The following is a 17,927-nucleotide window of genomic DNA, read 5'->3' as shown; positions in this document are numbered from 1 at the left end:
CAAAAGAAATGTTTAACTGGCACTTATATATAAATTGCCCTCAAAATAATAGAGAGCCAAGAAATAGGAATAAAGAACAAAGCATCTAAAATATATCTGTTCCATCACCAAAGGATAAAGTTAATCAACAGGACTGTTCTTTCACACAGAATTTCACATTGATGGTATAGATTATATTGTGTAGATACGTGAGATAAACTCCTATTTAATGCATTATAAATAGTATTTTTTAGACAGCAGAATGTGAAAATCTGTACAAGGGATTTAATGTTTTTGAAAGACATTGTATGTTCTACAGGTAGTTATTATTATTGTTAAGCTTGTAGTGTTGAAAGCCACATATCCTTACCTAGAGTAGTATAGGGAGGAATAATTAGGCAATTTAAGTGGGCCAGCTGGTCTTGTTCTGCTCTCTGGGTAAGTTTAGGTGGAGGTGTGCCTTGCCCTGTTGCACCAGGAGTGGGTCCTTATCACTTCAGACTAGTGGATCCTAGAAGTAAGCCATAAGGGATACGCTTTGGAATTTGTAGAGCCAGTTTGAGATGTCTTTATGATGTCCCCCTGCAGATCACCCTTCAAGGTATGAGTGGTCAAGTCCATATTACAATAGCTGGTCCAGTTAGAATGGAATGGAAAACAAAAATGAGGATGTTATAATGCCTTTGTATCACACCTTGAATATTGTGTTCAATTCTGGTCGCCGTATCTCAAAAAGATAAAGTGGAATTAGAAAAGGTGCAGAGAAGGGTGACGAAAATGATAAAGGGGATGGGACGACTTCCCTATGATGAAAGGCTAAAGCGGCTAGGGCTCTTCAGCTTGGAGAAAAGGCGGCTGAGGGGAGATATGATAGAGGTCTATAAAATAATGAGTGGAGTGCAACGGGTAGATGTGAAGTGTCTGTTTACGCTTTCAAAAATACTAGGACTAGGGGGCATGCGATGAAGCTACAATGTAGTAAATTTAAAACGAATCGGAGAAAATGTTTCTTCACTCAACGTGTAATTAAACTCTGGAATTCGTTGCCAGAGAATGTGGTAAAAGCGGTTAGCTTAGCGGAGTTTAAAAAAGGTTTGGACGGCTTCCTAAAGGAAAAGTCCATAGACCATTATTAAATGGACTTGGGGAAAATCCACTATTTCTGGGATAAGGAGTATAGAATATATTGAACGTTTTTGGGATCTTGCCAGGTATTTGTGACCTGGATTGGCCACTGTTGGAAACAGGATGCTGGGCTTGATGGACCTTTGGTCTTTCTCAGTTTGGCAATACTTATGTACTTATGTAAAAACAGGTGCAAAGTAACATATAGTAACATAGTAAATGACGGCAGATAAGGACTTGAACAGTCCATCCAGTCTGCCCAACAATATAAACTCATTTTACACGGTATGTGATGCTTTTATATGTATAACCGAGTTTGATTTGTCCCTGCCTTTTTCAGGGCACAGACCATAAAAGTCTGCCTAGCACTGTTCCTGTACTAAAAGTTCTGAAGCCAACATCGAAGCCCCTTAAAATTTACACTCCAGCCCATCCATATCTATTCAGCAACGATCAGGGTGTAGACCGTAGAAGTCCGCCCAGCACTGGTTTTACTCTCCAACTACCAGCGTTGCCACCCAAACTCTGCTAAGATCCCGTAGATCCATTCCTTCTAAACAGGATTCCTTTGTGTTTATCCCACCCATGTTTGAATTCCATTACCGTTTTCATCTCCACCACTTCCCGTGGGAGGTCATTCCATGTATCTACCACTCTTTCTGTGAAAAAATACTTCCTGACATTACTCCTGAGTCTGACCCACTTCAACCTCAATTCATGTCCTCTAGTTCTACCAACTTCCCATCTCTGGAAAAGGTTAATTTGCAGATTAATACCTTTCAAATATTTGAACGTCCTTATCATTTCACCCCTGTTTCTCCTTTTGTCCAAGGTATACATGTTCAGGTCGGCAAGTCTCGCCTTGTACGGTTTGCAAACCAAATCCCATACCATTTTTGTAGTCTTTCTTTGCACCGCTTCCAGCCTTTTTACTTCTTTCGCAAGATACAGCCTCCAAAACTGAACACAATACTCCAAGTGGGACCTCACCAATGACTTGTAGAGGGGCATCAACTCCTCCTTTCTTTTGCTGGTTTTATACCCCTCTCTATGCAGCCTAGCATCCTTCTGGCCATGGCCGTCACCATGTCACATTGTTTCTTCACCTTCATATCCTCTTATACCAACATCCCAAGGTCGGTCTCCTGAGTCGAGCTTACTGATTTCTGGAGGAGTGTAGTGGGTTGTGGACCTGGGGAACTGGGTTTGATTCCCACTGCTGCCTAATGGTCGGCAGTGGGTTGAGATCTGGGGGAACCAGGTTCAATCCTCTCTGCAGCTCCACTTAACCCTCTGTTGCCTCAGGTACAACAGTAGTACAATGTACTACCTAGACTGTGAGCCCAATAAGGACAGACTCAGTACCGGTAAAAAGTGAGACTGTAAACCGGAATAAGGTCTAAGCGGTATATAAATACTCAAAAAAATATATTGCTAAATCAAGTTTATTGACGAAGGACCCGACTTGGCCAAGTTTCAGCAACTGCCTGGAAAGGGGTTGCTTGCTCCTCTTTCCTTGGACCACCTTTTGGCTTGTTGATTCTGCAGAGGTTCATATCCTGTTTTTCTGTCCTGAAGTCTGTTCCAAGCCTGGACATAGGAAGAAGTATTATTTCATCTACTTTGTGGTACTGTGACAAGCAAGCAGGCACTGCTTGTCAGGTCAGTAAGGAAGGATCAAGCATAGTAAAATATTACTTACCTTTGAGTCTAGGACGTGATAGGAATGGTTCTTTAAGTTTGGGGTGAACTACATTCTCCATAAAGCATTGAGACTTTCAGCTCCGGGGAGCTGGGCAAAGCCTTAGACAAATGAGTCAATCAGCACCTGGCACAGTTGGGAGTAAGCAACAGTGCAACCTGCTAGAGTAAGGAACATAAAATTGTTGCTGTTCTGGCACAGAGCTAGAGAAGAAGGGAGAGAAAAGCCCCAGGAGAAAGCTAACAGAGAGAGAGTTGAGGTGCTCCCTGCTTAAGATGGAGGGGGTGGGGGGAAGCCCTCATATGGAAAACTAATAGGGAGAGAGCAGAGGTGTCGTAAGGCTTGCTACTTATCATTTCTATAGCGCTACTAGACGTATGCAGCGCTGTACACTTGAACATGAAGAGACAGTCCCTGCTCGACAGAGCTTACAATGTAATCAGGACAGACAAACAGGACAAATAAGGGATAAGGACAAAGAGCAGCAAGGTTCCGGAATCCCAAACACCACTACTACTGATCATTTCTATAGCGCTACTAGACATACACAGCGCTGTACACTTGAACATGAAGAGATAGTCCCTGCTCGACAGAGCTTACAATCTAATTAGGACAGACAAACAGGACAAACAAGAGATAAGGGAATATTAAAGTGAGGATGATAAAATAAGGGTTCTGAACAAGTGAACAAGGGTTAGGAGTTAAAAGCAGCATCAAAAAGGTGGGCTTTTAGCTTAGATTTGAAGACGGTCAGAGATGGAGCTTGACATAGCGGCTCAGGAAGTCTATTCTAGGCATATGGTGCAGCAAGATAAAAGGAACGGAGTCTGGAGATAGCAGTGGAGGAGAAGGGTGCAGATAAGAGAGATTTACCCAGTGAACGGAGTTCCCGGGGAGGAATGTAGGGAGAGATGAGAGTGGAGAGGTACTGATGAGCTGCAGAGTGAATGCACTTATAGGTCAATAAGAGGAGTTTGAACTGTATGCGGAAATGGATAGGAAGCCAGTGGAGTGACTTGAGGAGAGGGCTAATATGAGCGTAACGACCCTGACGGAATATTAGTTGTGCAGCAGAATTTTGAACAGATTGAAGAGGAGAGAGATGGCTAAGTGGGAGACCTGTGAGAAGCAAGTTGCAATAGTCTAAGCGAGAGGTGATAAGAGCGTGGATGAGGGTTCTGGTAGTGTGCTCAGAAAGGAAAGGGCGAATTTTGCTGATATTATAGAGAAAGAAACGACAGGTTTTAGACAGGTTTTAGCAGTCTGTTGAATATGTGCAGAGAAGGAGAGGGAGGAGTCGAAGATGACCCCAAGGTTACGAGCTGATGAGACAGGAAGGATGAGAGTGTTATCCACAGAAATAGAGAATGGGGGAGGAGGAGAGGTTGGTTTAGGGGGAAAGATAAGAAGCTCAGTCTTGGTCATGTTTAGATTCAGATGGCGCTGAGACATCCAGGCAGCAATGTCAGACAGGCAGGCTGATACTTTGGCCTGGATTTCGGCTGAGATTTCTGGTGTGGAGAGGTAGATCTGGGAGTCATCAGCGTAAAGATGATACTGAAAACCATGGGATGAGATCAGAGTACCAAGGGAAGAAGTATAGATGGAGAAGAGAAGAGGTCCCAGGACAGATCCCTGAGGTACACCAACTGACAGTGGGATAGAAGTAGAAGAGGATCCACTAGAGTATACACTAAAGGTACGCTGGGAGAGATAAGAAGAAAACCAGGAAAGAACACCCTGAAATCCAAGTGAGGACAGCGTATCAAGGAGCTATTGAAGCCAGGTGGTTGGTTCTTCCTCTCTCATATGTTTCTTAGCTGGCAGACAGGTGATAAAGGTCAGTGTAGGAGACAACTGCCTCTGCTGTGAGTAACTGAGGGGGGAGCCTACGGGGGTGGTGAGGGTAGGGGAACTTGTTTGGGGGTCTAGTTCTCTTCGGAGTGAAGTGTGGAGGGAGGGAGGGGGATCGGAATTGGTAGGGTAGGAGGAGCAGAGAATCATTCAGGTTGTACCCAGAAGCTATCAAGGCACTAGCCGCCAAACAAAGATAGGTCTGCTTTTTCTGCAATCCAACTGCCCCATTAGCTAGCTGGATACAGGCACTGAATATCATTGGTGTCCACATAAGTGCTGGCTCCACTTAGACTCTGCCCCTGTAACACCTCTCTCAGCTTGGATTTAGGATGGTCAGTTAGCGGCACTACCTGGTTATGGGGCTCATTTTCAAAGCACTTAGCTTCCAAAGTTCCATAGAAACCTATGGAACTTTGGAAGGCTAAGGGCTTTGAAAATATGCCTCTATGTGATGTTGACTATCAGCAGATAGCCAGCCAGGAATGATTTCACTGGAGAGGAGCCTCTCCTCTCCATTTAAATTGCTTTGAATATCGACCTCTTCATTTTTTATTTTTTTTGATAGTGTACGGTTTATTTCTACTTTTGGTAAGACATCACTTTGTGTTACAAAAATATTTTTGCTGCTGTGCATTTGGTTTTAATGTGTATATATTTTAATGGCTGTATTAATATGATTTGCAGTTTTTGTACCCCTCAATGAAGACTTTTCAAAACATGGCCATGTCAAGTGTTTGCATTTGCTAGTTCAGTAAAGGTTGTCAAGTAATCCTCTTGGGTTGTCGCTCTGTTAGTTAGTTCCACTGTCATTCTGTAAAACATAGGAGTGAAATCCGTATTGAAAAATGCTTCTAAAACCAGATTAAACAATCTGTGTGCTTATTATATTGATTTCTTAGTCTTATTCCAGTATTGTTCTGAGCCTTCTATTGTGACAAAAGGCAAATTATATTGTTATGTTTAGGAAATAATTTGTAATATGCTAATAAGGCCACCCTGGCCATTGTATGCAGAAATGATGCTATAAGTGATCATTGGAGATGGTGGGCCATTTGCACTTCAAGTCTTGAAAGCAATGGAAGCTACAAAATACTTCTTCACGGAAAGAGTGGTGAATTCATGGAACATTCTTGTGGTGGAGATTGTGGCGATGAAAACTGTATCTGAATTCAAGAAAGCTTGGAACAAGTACATAGGATCTGTAAGGGAGAGGAGGGAATAGTAGATGGTATGGATGGACAGACTGGATAGGCCATGTAGTCTTTATCTGCCTTCATTTTTGTTATATTTCTGTTTACTACCCTGTTTCCCCGAAAGTAAGACATCCCCCGAAAATAAGACCTAGTAGAGGTTTTCCTGAATTGGTAGATATAAGGCCTCCCCCGAAAGTAAGACCTAGCAAATTTTTGTTTGAAAGCAGGGCCGCCGAGAGCCGGACAAGGCCGCCCCCGGGCCGCCCCCTTCCCACCCTTGGTCGCCGGGCCCCCCCTCCAACCACCCTCCGTCGCTCCCGGAACTAACCTTAAACGCCTCCTTTCACCTTCGCAGCAAGCAGCAGCAGGGCAGACCTCTCCTTCCGTGCCCCGCCCTTGCGGACGTTACGTCAGGCGAGGGCGGGACACGGAAGGAAGGAGTGGCCTGCCCTGCTGCTGCTTGCTGCGAAGGTGAAAGGAGGCATTTAAGGTTAGTTCCGGGAGCGACGGAGGGTGGGCGGGCCAACCCCGATCCAACCCCGATGTTTCCCCGAAAAATAAGACAGCCCCTGAAAATAAGACCTAGCGCATTTTTGGGGGCAAAAATTAATATAAGACAGTGTCTTATTTTCGGGGAAACACGGTATGATAATAAGGATAGAAGTAGAATGATTATCCTGTAAAAACAAAAAACAAAAAAACAAGTACATAATCTGGATGATTTTATTTTTGCATAGATGGCGACCACAGCGCTTTGCGAGACCAGAGTTAATGAACGTTCTACGCAATTCTGTTGAAGATTCATATAAGCGTCTTATTTTCCCACTTCTCTGTAGAGAGTTCAGGTAAAACAATGCTTATTTTCTTCTTGTTGCGTTACAGCAATAACAAATAATACAGATGCAGTTTTTTTTTTTACTTTATACATATGTTATTAACAAGCTTTATACGGGATTGCAAATAGTGATGTTAGAGTTGAGAATCTAAATAGCTTTTCCAGCTGAAAATTTCAGTAAAGTATGTTGGCTATTGTTTACTCTTTCCAAAAATACAAGTACTAGGGGGCATGTAATGAAGCTACAAAGCAGTAATTCTAAAACGAATCGGAGAAAATATTTCTTCACTCAATGTGTAATTAAACTGTGGAATTCTTTGCTAGAGAATGTGGTAAAAGCAGTTAGTTTAGAGGGGTTTCAAAAAGGTTTGGATAGCTTCCTAAAAGAAAAGTCCAAAAGCAATTATTAAGATGGACTTGGGGAAAATACACTGCTTATTTCTAGGATAAGCAGCATAAAATGTATTGTACTGTTTTGGGATCTTATCAGGTACTTGTAACCTGGATTGGCCAGTGTTGAAGACAGGATGCTGGGCTTGATGGACCTTCGGTTTGTCCCAGTACAGCAATACTTATGTTCTTATGTTTTGTTTTGTTTTTTTGTTACATTTGTACCCCGCGCTTTTCCACTCATGGCAGGCTCTATGCGGCGGGCAATGGAGGGTTAACTGACTTGCCCAGATTCACAAGGAGCAGCCTGTGCCGGGAATCGAACTCAGTTCCTCAGTTCCCCAGGACCAAAGTCCACCACCCTAACCACTAGGCCACTCCTTCGCTGGTATATTAGAATGAAGGAGTAGCGTAATGGTTACAATTTTCGGCTAACCAATGGTCAAGTTCCAGCTTTTACCACCTGTTTCTTGTGACCTTCCATTGCTTCAGGTACAGATTGTAACGCCTGTGGGGCAGGAAAATGCCTATTTGTACTTGAAATGAAACACCTTAAGCTCAGGTTTGAAAAGGTGGTTAAGCAAATCTAAATCCAGTTGGCCTTTCTCCATACCGTACATCAGGCTGTCAAAACATTAAAGCAAGTATGGTAAAATAGACTAAAGGTCTTTATAGAAAGTAAAACAAATTAGTATTTTATTTATCACTGTACATTTTTTTTTTTAATGCTGAAGGTCAAAATTAACATCTGATGCAGAGAAGGAATCTGTAATGATGTTCGGGAGAAATCTTCGCCAGCTGCTTCTCATGAACCCTGTTCGAGGACGCACATTAATGGGGGTTGATCCTGGCTATAAACATGGCTGCAAACTTGCAATCATTTCACCTACCAGTAAGTTAAACTATATGTATATACACACAAGTACATACAGTGGGGGAAATAAGTATTTGATCCCTTGCTGATTTTGTAAGTGTGCCCACTGACAAAGACATGAGCAGCCCATAATTGAAGGGTAGGTTATTGGTAACAGTGAGAGATAGCACATCACAAATTAAATCCGGAAAATCACATTGTGGAAAGTATATGAATTTATTTGCATTCTGCAGAGGGAAATAAGTATTTGATCCCTCTGGCAAACAAGACCTAATACTTGGTGGCAAAACCCTTGTTGGCAAGCACAGCGGTCAGACGTCTTCTGTAGTTGATGATGAGGTTTGCACACATGTCAGGAGGAATTTTGGTCCACTCCTCTTTGCAGATCATCTCTAAATCATTAAGAGTTCTGGGCTGTCGCTTGGCAACTCGCAGCTTCAGCTCCCTCCATAAGTTTTCAATGGGATTAAGGTCTGGTGACTGGCTAGGCCACTCCATGACCCTAATGTGCTTCTTCCTGAGCCACTCCTTTGCTGCCTTGGCTGTATGTTTTGGGTCATTGTCGTGCTGGAAGACCCAGCCACGACCCATTTTTAAGGCCCTGGCGGAGGGAAGGAGGTTGTCACTCAGAATTGTACGGTACATGGCCCCATCCATTCTCCCATTGATGCGGTGAAGTAGTCCTGTGCCCTTAGCAGAGAAACACCCCCAAAACATAACATTTCCACCTCCATGCTTGACAGTGGGGACGGTGTTCTTTGGGTCATAGGCAGCATTTCTCTTCCTCCAAACACGGCGAGTTGAGTTCATGCCAAAGAGCTCAATTTTTGTCTCATCTGACCACAGCACCTTCTCCCAATCACTCTCGGCATCATCCAGGAGTTCACTGGCAAACTTCAGACGGGCCGTCACATGTGCCTTCCGGAGCAGGGGCACTGCAGGATTGCAATCCGTTATGTCGTAATGTGTTACCAATGGTTTTCGTGGTGACAGTGGTCCCAGCTGCCTTGAGATCATTGACAAGTTCCCCCCTTGTAGTTGTAGGCTGATTTCTAACCTTCCTCATGATCAAGGATACCCCACGAGGTGAGATTTTGCGTGGAGCCCCAGATCTTTGTCGATTGACAGTCATTTTGTACTTCTTCCATTTTCTTACTATGGCACCAACAGTTGTCTCCTTCTCGCCCAGCGTCTTACTGATGCTTTTGTAGCCCATTCCAGCCTTGTGCAGGTGTATGATCTTGTCCCTGACATCCTTAGACAGCTCCTTGCTCTTGGCCATTTTGTAGAGGTTAGAGTCTGACTGATTCACTGAGTCTGTGGACAGGTGTCTTTCATACAGGTGACCATTGCCGACAGCTGTCTGTCATGCAGGTAACGAGTTGATTTGGAGCATCTACCTGGTCTGTAGGGGCCAGATCTCGTACTGGTTGGTGGGGGATCAAATACTTATTTCCCTCTGCAGAATGCAAATAAATTCATATACTTTCCACAATGTGATTTTCCGGATTTAATTTGTGATGTGCTATCTCTCACTGTTACCAATAACCTACCCTTCAATTATGGGCTGCTCATGTCTTTGTCAGTGGGCACACTTACAAAATCAGCAAGGGATCAAATACTTATTTCCCCCACTGTATATATATATTTTTTTCCCTTTAATTTATGCTTAATTTTCAAAGCAATAAGTAAATACATTTCCAAAATACTACTGAGGGATATTCAGGGATAAACTGTATAAATATTAGCTAAAATATTCCGGTTGTATTAATAGTTCCAGATGGGAAGGCGGTAGAACGAGAGGACATGAAATGAGATTGAAGGGGGGCAGACTCAAAAAGGATGTCAGGAAGTATTTTTTCATGGAGAGGGTGGTGGATGCTTGGAATGCCCTCCCGCGGGAGGTGGTGGAGATGAAAACGGTAACGGAATTCAAACATGCGTGGGATATGCATAAAGGAATCCTGTGCAGTAGGAATGGATCCTCAGAAGCTTAGCCAAAATTGGGTGGCGGAGCAGGTGGGGGAAGAGAGGTTGGTGGTGGGGAGGTGAGGATAGTGGAGGGCAGACTTATATGGTCTGTGCCAGAGCTGGTGATGGGAGGCGGGACTGGTGGTTGGGAGGCGGGAAATACTGCTGGGCAGACTTATACGGTCTGTGCCCTGAAAAAGGCATGTACAAATCAAGGTAAGGTATACCCATATGAGTTTATCTTGTTGGGCAGACTGGATGGACCATGCAGGTCTTTTTCTGCCGTCGTCTACTATGTATTATATCTGCAAAGCGTTGTATGTTTATCCTGTATTCTTTTAGTACTGCCTGGTAAAATTTAATCGACATATGAGAATGCTTTTATAGCCAAGAGAGGATGGTCTACCTTGAGTGCTCTTTACTAAAACATAGTAGAGGTATCTTAAATCTTTGTTAAATTGAATCCCTGCAGATCATAGGCAAGAAAGCTGTACTAGCTGGTTGCCATTTAAAAAAACACTTCTCGAGACATATGATTATTATTATTAGTCTTGGTACCAACTTGAAGGTGATTTAAAAAAAAAAAGCATTTTCTGCATGTAAAGTCTTTTGTATTCATGTTAAAATTACACATGGGCATACGTATAAAAAATAGACATATTGAAAGTGTGGCTATTTGATGTGATCTGTGCATTGACATTCCTGGGAGCATAGTTAGGGTGGAGCAGCGGTACAGTGGCAATGTGTGCACATATTTTAGAAAAATACTCAAATATACACATGTTTTTACCTTTACAGCTGATTTAAATTTGTGCAAGAATATTTGTGCACCACTTATTCCTGGGGAAATTCCTTATTGTATTTCGTTTGATTATATACTTTACGAAATCGTTCAAGGTATGGTGTATTAAAATTAAAACTGCAGTACAATATCAGTTCACCTCCACTGTACCCTATTCAGATAACTATTAATCATTCTGCTACTAGAATAGAACCTTATAGAAAAAAAATAACCAGATTGTAATCCTTTTCCAGAATCTCAAATTCCCATTATGTAGCTTTCCACTATTCCAGAACCTGTGGGATAGTTGTCGTCTTCTACCAGCAGGTGGAGATAGAGAACTGAAACCGAGCTGAGACATATCTCTCCTGGCATCCAGTCCAGCTCCTCAGTATCTTCTGTCTCCAGAAGTTGGATGGAACACACTTTTCAGCCTTTGATTCTGAATTCTTTGCTCCTGGTCCAGTTATTCAGCTGCACCCCAGTTGAGCTTTGCAGGTGGCTTGAGTCTGCAGAGTCATATCTGGAGTGTCTTTAGATCGCTGTCTGTGGTGCCCTGCGAACTTACTTCTTCCCTCCCTTCACCTCTGCCCTATTTCCTGTGGAGCTTTCCTTTGCTAGCACAACAACATTAAAAAAAAAAAAAAAAGAGGAGAAGGAGAGAGGTTTACTGAAGAGCATGGGACAGAGTATCAATCCTGATTCTGTCTCATCTGGGATAAGACTTCTGGAGTCTGTGAGCTTGTGGGGAACCCAGCAGTGGTAGATCTGACTAAAGTTTGACTCAGAACTGCTTGGAAGGCTGCAAGTTCTACTGGGTGTAGGGGAGGGATCCTGACCCATCTCTTGGGACTGCATTATGCTATGCTTGTGACAGTCGGGGTGGTGATTCCTGCGAAGGCAGTTAAGCAGTGTTCCCACTGTAGAACCCACTGACCGGTGTTAGGGTGTTGTAGTGAATGCAAGCCAGGAATCCTATGGGACGCGGAGGAAATGGTCGGCTTCAGGATGTCTTCGGATTTGACACAGCATCCGAATATGCCAGGGACTTCAGGTTCTTCTGCAGGGCCGTTGTGCAGGTTGATGCAGTAGAGCTCGGGAATGGGCGCCATTTTGTCGAAAACCGACTGACAGTGAGGAACAGCCTCTGTCTGATCACGCACAGAGCACAGTCCCCATTTTACAGCCTCAGAGCCTGACAGAGTATTCAGCTGCATTGGGATTTTTGTTTTCTCTGGAGTTTATATTGCTCTTACACCAGGCCTATTTACTGAAGCATGGACAATTGGAGTTGCTGCAAGGTGCTTCAGTTTCTCACCCCTCTGGCTCCTAAGAGATCTTGTTTAGACCTCCAGGAGTGGGCAGATAAGTCTGATAAGGCTATCTCTGCTTCTTCCGCCTTATCTGATGTGGCCTCATTCAGAGGAGCCATCATTGAAGGAGCTGTAAGAGAAGGGAAAGTTCCTGCCTGAGGAGGGGATGATCTGAAAGTACTGAGGTTGTTTCATACAGAGGAGCTCAGTACTCTTATTTCTGAGGCACTGGTGGTGCTTTCCATTGAGGAACCTTCTGCTTCGATGTCAGGATTTCCATTTTTGTTGAACATGAAGGGGATTAGAGGTCGTTTTCAGGCTTTCCCCGATGCATCCAGTCATTCAGGACCTGATTACAGCAGAATAGATCTTACCGGACATGGGACTAAAAGTGGGAAGAGCCATGACTCACCTCTACCCATTGGTTCTGGAGGAAAAAGATAAATTGCAGCTTCCCAAGATGGGCTCCCTTGTTGTGGCGGTGACTAAGACCACCACCTTGCTGGTGGAAGGGGGCATTGCCCTAAAAGACCTACAGGATAGGGATCTAGAAGGCTTCCTGAAACAAGCTTTTGAAGTGGCATCTTTTGGCCTTCATGAGATAGTGTGCAGCTCATTCGTGGCAAGAGCGTGCCTGAAGTGGCATCACCAGTCTGTAACACAAGATGGGTGCCATAACGCCCAGCTGGAAGTGGGGTTGGCCCACTTGGTGGATTCTATTTATGCCCGCAGTATGTCTTTGGCTGTCATGACACGTCAACAACTCTGGTTGCAACATTGGGCTGTGGATGCAGCGTCAAAGTCAAATCTAGTTAATCTGCCCTTTCGGGTGATGTGATATTTGAGAAGATCTCAGTAACCTGGTGAAAGAACTGTGGAAACTATGTGTTTGCTGGAAGACAAGCCAAAAGCCTCTGGTCGTCCATCTTCAGTGGGCTCTTGATCTCGATTTTGAGACAGCAGACTGTACTGCCCTGATCGTCAGTAATATGGTTAGAAGTCCCACTTTCAGGCACATCAATCTTCCTTTCATGCAGACAAGAAGTCCTCTTCTCAATCAGCTAGAGCATTCAGTGCTTCCCGAGCTTAGCAATGATATGAGACTGGTCCACTCTTCTCTTCCTGCAATGTGTGAGGAACCCCTGAGGGTCAAGGAAGAAGGGATGCGGGAGAGGAGCAAGATGGGTAGGTTTCATACCCGGGATTCCAACTACAAGTCCCAGGATCCTAGGGGCTGGGAAGCCACGCCCCCACGGAGGCATGTTTCCCAAGAGCCGGAGAAGGGAGGAGGACTACAGTTCCCAAGAACCCCTGCAAAGCCCTAGGGGCAAGCAAAGGGAGCAGCAAGGGAACTACAACTCCCAGGATCCCGAGGGAGAGGAGGGGGATTGGCTGAGGAGGAATAATCAGGAGAGGGAGAACCAGCTGGGGACCATAAAGGGAAAGGAGCCCATGGAATGGGAGGTGGAGAAAGAGGTCGGAGAGGAGATCCAAGCCCAAGATGACTGGGGAAGTGAGCCCAAGGGGATTGCTGTTCTAGCTCAGGTGCAAGGGAAGAAGTTGAAAGGCTTCATAACAAACCTTCTTCAAGGCAGGGGAAAGCTTGGAGGAAAAGTTGAGCAGCTGTTCCACTCAAGGGGGAGAGAGGTGCAGTGCTGTAAAACAGTGAATGGTTTCAGCTGTGGCCAGAAGTCAGACCCGGCTGGAGAAACAGGTAGTGACTTGAACTGTGTCCAGGAACTTGGCCATGCTGGGGAAGCAGTGAGTGATTTGAACTATGTCCAGAAGTCATGCCATGCTGGGGAGGCAGTGAGTGATTTAAACTGTGTCCAGAAATCATGCCATGCTGGGAAGTAGTGAGTGATTTGAACCGTGTCCAGAAGTCATGCCATGCTGGGGAAGCAATGAGTGATTTAAACTGTGTCCAGAAGTCATGCCATTCTTTGGAAGCAGTGAGTGATTTAAACTGTGTCCAGAAGTCATGCCATGCTAGGAAGCAGTGAGTAATTTAAACTATGTCCAGAAGTGGTGCCATGCTGGGGAAACAGTGAGTGACTTGAACTGTATTCAGGATACTGCCACGCTGGTGAAACAGTGAGTGATTTAAAACTGTGTCCAGGAATTAGGCCATGCTGGGGAAGCAGTGAATAATTTAAACTATTCAGAAACTGTGGCCGGCGGGGGGAAGGAACAAAGGGTGATATGTGCTGTAACCAAGGACTGTGCCTGGAAGAGGAAATGTGTTGGCCTCTAAGCATGGTTTTTAAGCATATTTTTGGATTCTGCTTCTGGGAGTGCTGTGTCTAGGGAAGGGCCCTTCCAGGGTCAGCCGAGTTCATACATGCAGGAAGGCCTGAAGGTGGTGGCCTACTGGAGGACATCTTCAGGAGTTTCGGAAGGAGTGGGCCAAAATCATGTCAGACCAATTCATTCTGGATATTCTTACAGAATGCTACAAAGTAGGAGTTCTCCTTCCCCTTCTGTCTCTTCTTGCAGTCTCCTTGTTGAAAAAAGCCAAGGCTGTCGTTCTAGCCACCATAGATTCCTTGCTGGCGCCCCGAGCTTTGTTCCAGTTCCCCAGGTTGAACAGGGACAAGGCATATTACTCCCAAAGAAGGAAGGCACCCTTTGTCTGATCTTAGATCTCACACAGTTGCACATAGATGGCAGTAATAATTGCTGCAAGGAACGGAGTGACCTCTGTGCTCGTAAGGGCTCAGTAGAGTTGCCAAATTTTGTGGCATTTTATAGTGCACATCTCAAAACACCATAGATAAAGCCTTGAATTTAATCCTGATACAAAATTGAAGAAATACGATTATATTTACCTTATTCTATATGCACTTCAGTCAGTTGAGTTGTTTCCCCAAAATTCCCATATATGAACAGTCACAGTAATCTAGGCAGCTGGCAATTAATGGCTACATAATAACGGTGAGATGATGATCAAAATATGTGTACAGCCACCTCTGTAAATGCAAACTTGCGAAATACACACAAACAACTGAAGAGATTTGCTGCTGTTTAACTTGTCCATTTGGCTTATTACATCTTCCAGGTTCACCAAGATTTCTTTTAGTTCTTCTATATTGTTACCCTTAAACAGTGCTTTTTTTTGTAGAAAAAAAGGTGCCGGTACTCATTGTGGGCGGAGTCACCACATATGACTCCACCCCCATTATAGCCACACCCACGTTTGCCCCATCCCTTATACCAGCCATAGCGCATATAAGCAGACATCATTGAAAATATTATACTAGTATAGGAGAAAAAAATAACGTGATTTTTTTTTTTCATTATAAATAATTTCTGTAAGCTGTTACAGCTCCAGTATACCCAGTGCAGAATAAGACAGCAGATGTAAATTCTCAAATTGGACATATTCCAGACACTAAAATGAAAATAAAACGAATTTTTTTTACCTTTGTTGTCTGGTGACTTTGTTTTTCTGATCATGCTGGCTCAGTATCTGATTCTGCTGCTATCTGTCCTCTTAACTCCGTTTCCAGGGCTTCCTTTCCATTTATTTCTTTACTTTCCTCTTTTCTTCTTCATTTCTTGCCCTACATCCGTAAGTAAAAGCTGGGTCCTCTGGAGACTTGACTGTCCAGTGGATCCAGCTTCTGCCTATTTTCTACATCCATGTGCAGTTTTTCTCCTCTCTTCCTTTTCCCTCATCTCATCTCCTTCCTCACTCTTCCCTCCCCTCCATCCATGTCCAGCGTTTCTTCTCTCTCCCTTCCCTCTACTCCATCCACCCATGTCTAGCAGCCCTCCTCTCCCCTGCCCTCCATCCACCCATGTCCAGCGACCCCCCCGTCCCCCCGCCATCCACCCATGTCCAGCGACCCTCCTGTCCCCCCTGCCCTCCCCTACCATTCACCCATGTCCAGCAACCCCCCTGCCATCCACCTATGTCCAGCGATTCTGTCTTCCCCCTGCCATCCACCCATGCCCAGTGATTGTCTTCCCCCTGCCATCCACCCATGTCCAGCGACCCTCCTGTCCCCCCGTCCCCCCTGCTATCCACCCATGTCCAGCGACCCCCCCCACCATCCACCCATGTCCAGCGATTCTCTGTTCCCCCTGCCATCCATCCATGTCCAGCAACCCCCCTGTCCCCCCTGCCATCCACCCATGTCCAGTGATTCTCTGTTCCCCCTGCCATCCACCCATGTCCAGCGACCCTCCTGTCCCTCCTGCCCTCCCCTGCCATCCACCCATGTCCAGCAACTCCCCCTGTCCCCCCTGCCATCCACCCATGTCCAGCGATCCCCCCGTCCCCCCTGCCATCCACCCATGTCCAGCGATTCTCTCTTCCCCCTGCCTTGCACCCATGTCCAGCAACCCTCCTGTCCCCCCTGCCCTCCACCCATGTCCAGCGACTCTCCTCGTTTCCCTGCTCCCCCTCCCTCCAGCCACCCATACCCATCTGAGCCTCCTGACCCAGTCCCCACCTGCCTACCAGCTCCGTACCGACGATCCTCTTCTCCTGCCACCCGGCACTGTGACCCAGCCTTTAAAAAAATCTACGAAGCGGCGGAGCGGTGCCTCGTGTCTGCTTGTAAAAGAAGAAAAATCACCTCGTCGGCCAGCCTTCCCTCACTGTGTCCCGCCCTCTGACGTAACTTCCTATTTCCACAAGGGCGGAACATAGTGAGGGAAGGCCGGCCGACGAGGCGATTTTTCTTCTTTTACAGGCAGACGCGAGGCACCGCTTCGTAGATTTTTTTAAAGGCTGGGTTACAGTGCCGGTTGGCAGGAGAAGAGGGTCTTCGGCACGGAGCTGGTAGGCAGGTGGGGACTGGGTCGGGGAGGGGACCTACAAAAAAAGGTGCCGGTACGCCGTACCGGTGCGTACCGGCACAAAAAAAGCACTGCCCTTTAATACCATTTCTGGTACCTTACATCTTTGTCAGTAAAAACTGAAGCAAAGCATTTAATCCCTCTGCTATGGCCTTATCCTTCCTGAGTGCTTGTTTTACTCCTTGATGATATAATGGTCCCATTGTCTTCCTCACAGACTTTCTGCGTCTAATGTACCTGAAAAAGATTTTGCTATGAGTTTTTGCCTCTACAGCAAACTTATTTTCAAATTCTCTTTTAGCCTTCTTTATCAATGCCTTGCATCAAACTTTCCAGTGCTTATGCTGCTTCCTGTTTTCTTCATTTGGATCTAATAACCTCCTTCACTAGAGCTTGCCCCCACTGAAAGATTAACATCTAGCCAGCAAAAGATCCAGATTTCTCCATTGGAATTCATTTCTTGATCTGAATACAGTATTCCTGGGGCTCTGAATATGAGCCTACAGAGCTCTTTCAAGGAGAGTGCTCTGTGGGTTTATCATCAGTCTCTTTGCCATTTGAAAGGAGAATATCCACCCTTCCTTCACTGAATTTATTAGGGAAATTACTGATGCCATTCCATTTAAGTTAATGATAGAGAAGCAACCCAATGCAGAAATGTTGGATATTTTTCAATTCATTCCCTCCCCCCCCCCCCCCCCCCCCCATGGAAAGTGAGAGTGTGCCCATTCACAAATTGTTAGGGATGTGGTGATGAGAATGCAGGAGACCCCCCTCACTTTCTTTCTTGCATCCGTTCAATAAGAAGGCAGACTCTATGCATAGAGTTCAGATGGCACCTGGGCTCAAGAAATAGCTCTGAAATTATTTCTGTGGATTCTCTTGTGAAAAAATTTTCAGAATGCTATGCTCTCTTTCAGCATTTTGTTGGCTAATATATGCAAAATCAAACAAGGAGTGGGAACTGGATCAGGCTCTTCAAGAACAGATTCATGATGCTGGAATGGAATTATGGATGTTTATTTTAGGTGACTCAACATGGAACCGTGTTTTGTCACATGCGTGCCTGCCTCAGGAGTCTTGATACGTATATCTGATAAT

The 17,927-nt window shown here is 45.0% G+C and overlaps 1 protein-coding gene across 3 annotated transcripts in view; it reads left to right on the top strand.

Annotated features, from left to right (window-relative positions):
- The window catches only part of SRBD1 (S1 RNA binding domain 1), a 283,827-nt gene that overhangs the window by 76,769 nt on the left and 189,131 nt on the right, over positions 1-17,927 (top strand). For all 3 annotated transcript variants that reach the window (XM_030195807.1, XM_030195808.1, XM_030195806.1), the window contains 2 exons: positions 6,594-6,701; positions 7,816-7,973. In XM_030195807.1, the coding sequence (XP_030051667.1) occupies positions 6,594-6,701; positions 7,816-7,973 (266 nt within the window). The remainder of the gene's footprint in view (positions 1-6,593; positions 6,702-7,815; positions 7,974-17,927) is intronic.

The sequence above is a fragment of the Microcaecilia unicolor genome, chromosome 3 (assembly GCF_901765095.1).
Source record: "Microcaecilia unicolor chromosome 3, aMicUni1.1, whole genome shotgun sequence".
NCBI classification, from domain to species: Eukaryota; Metazoa; Chordata; class Amphibia; order Gymnophiona; family Siphonopidae; genus Microcaecilia; species Microcaecilia unicolor.
Note: the sequence above shows the minus strand (reverse complement) of the source record. Positions and strands in the feature narration are given on the sequence as shown.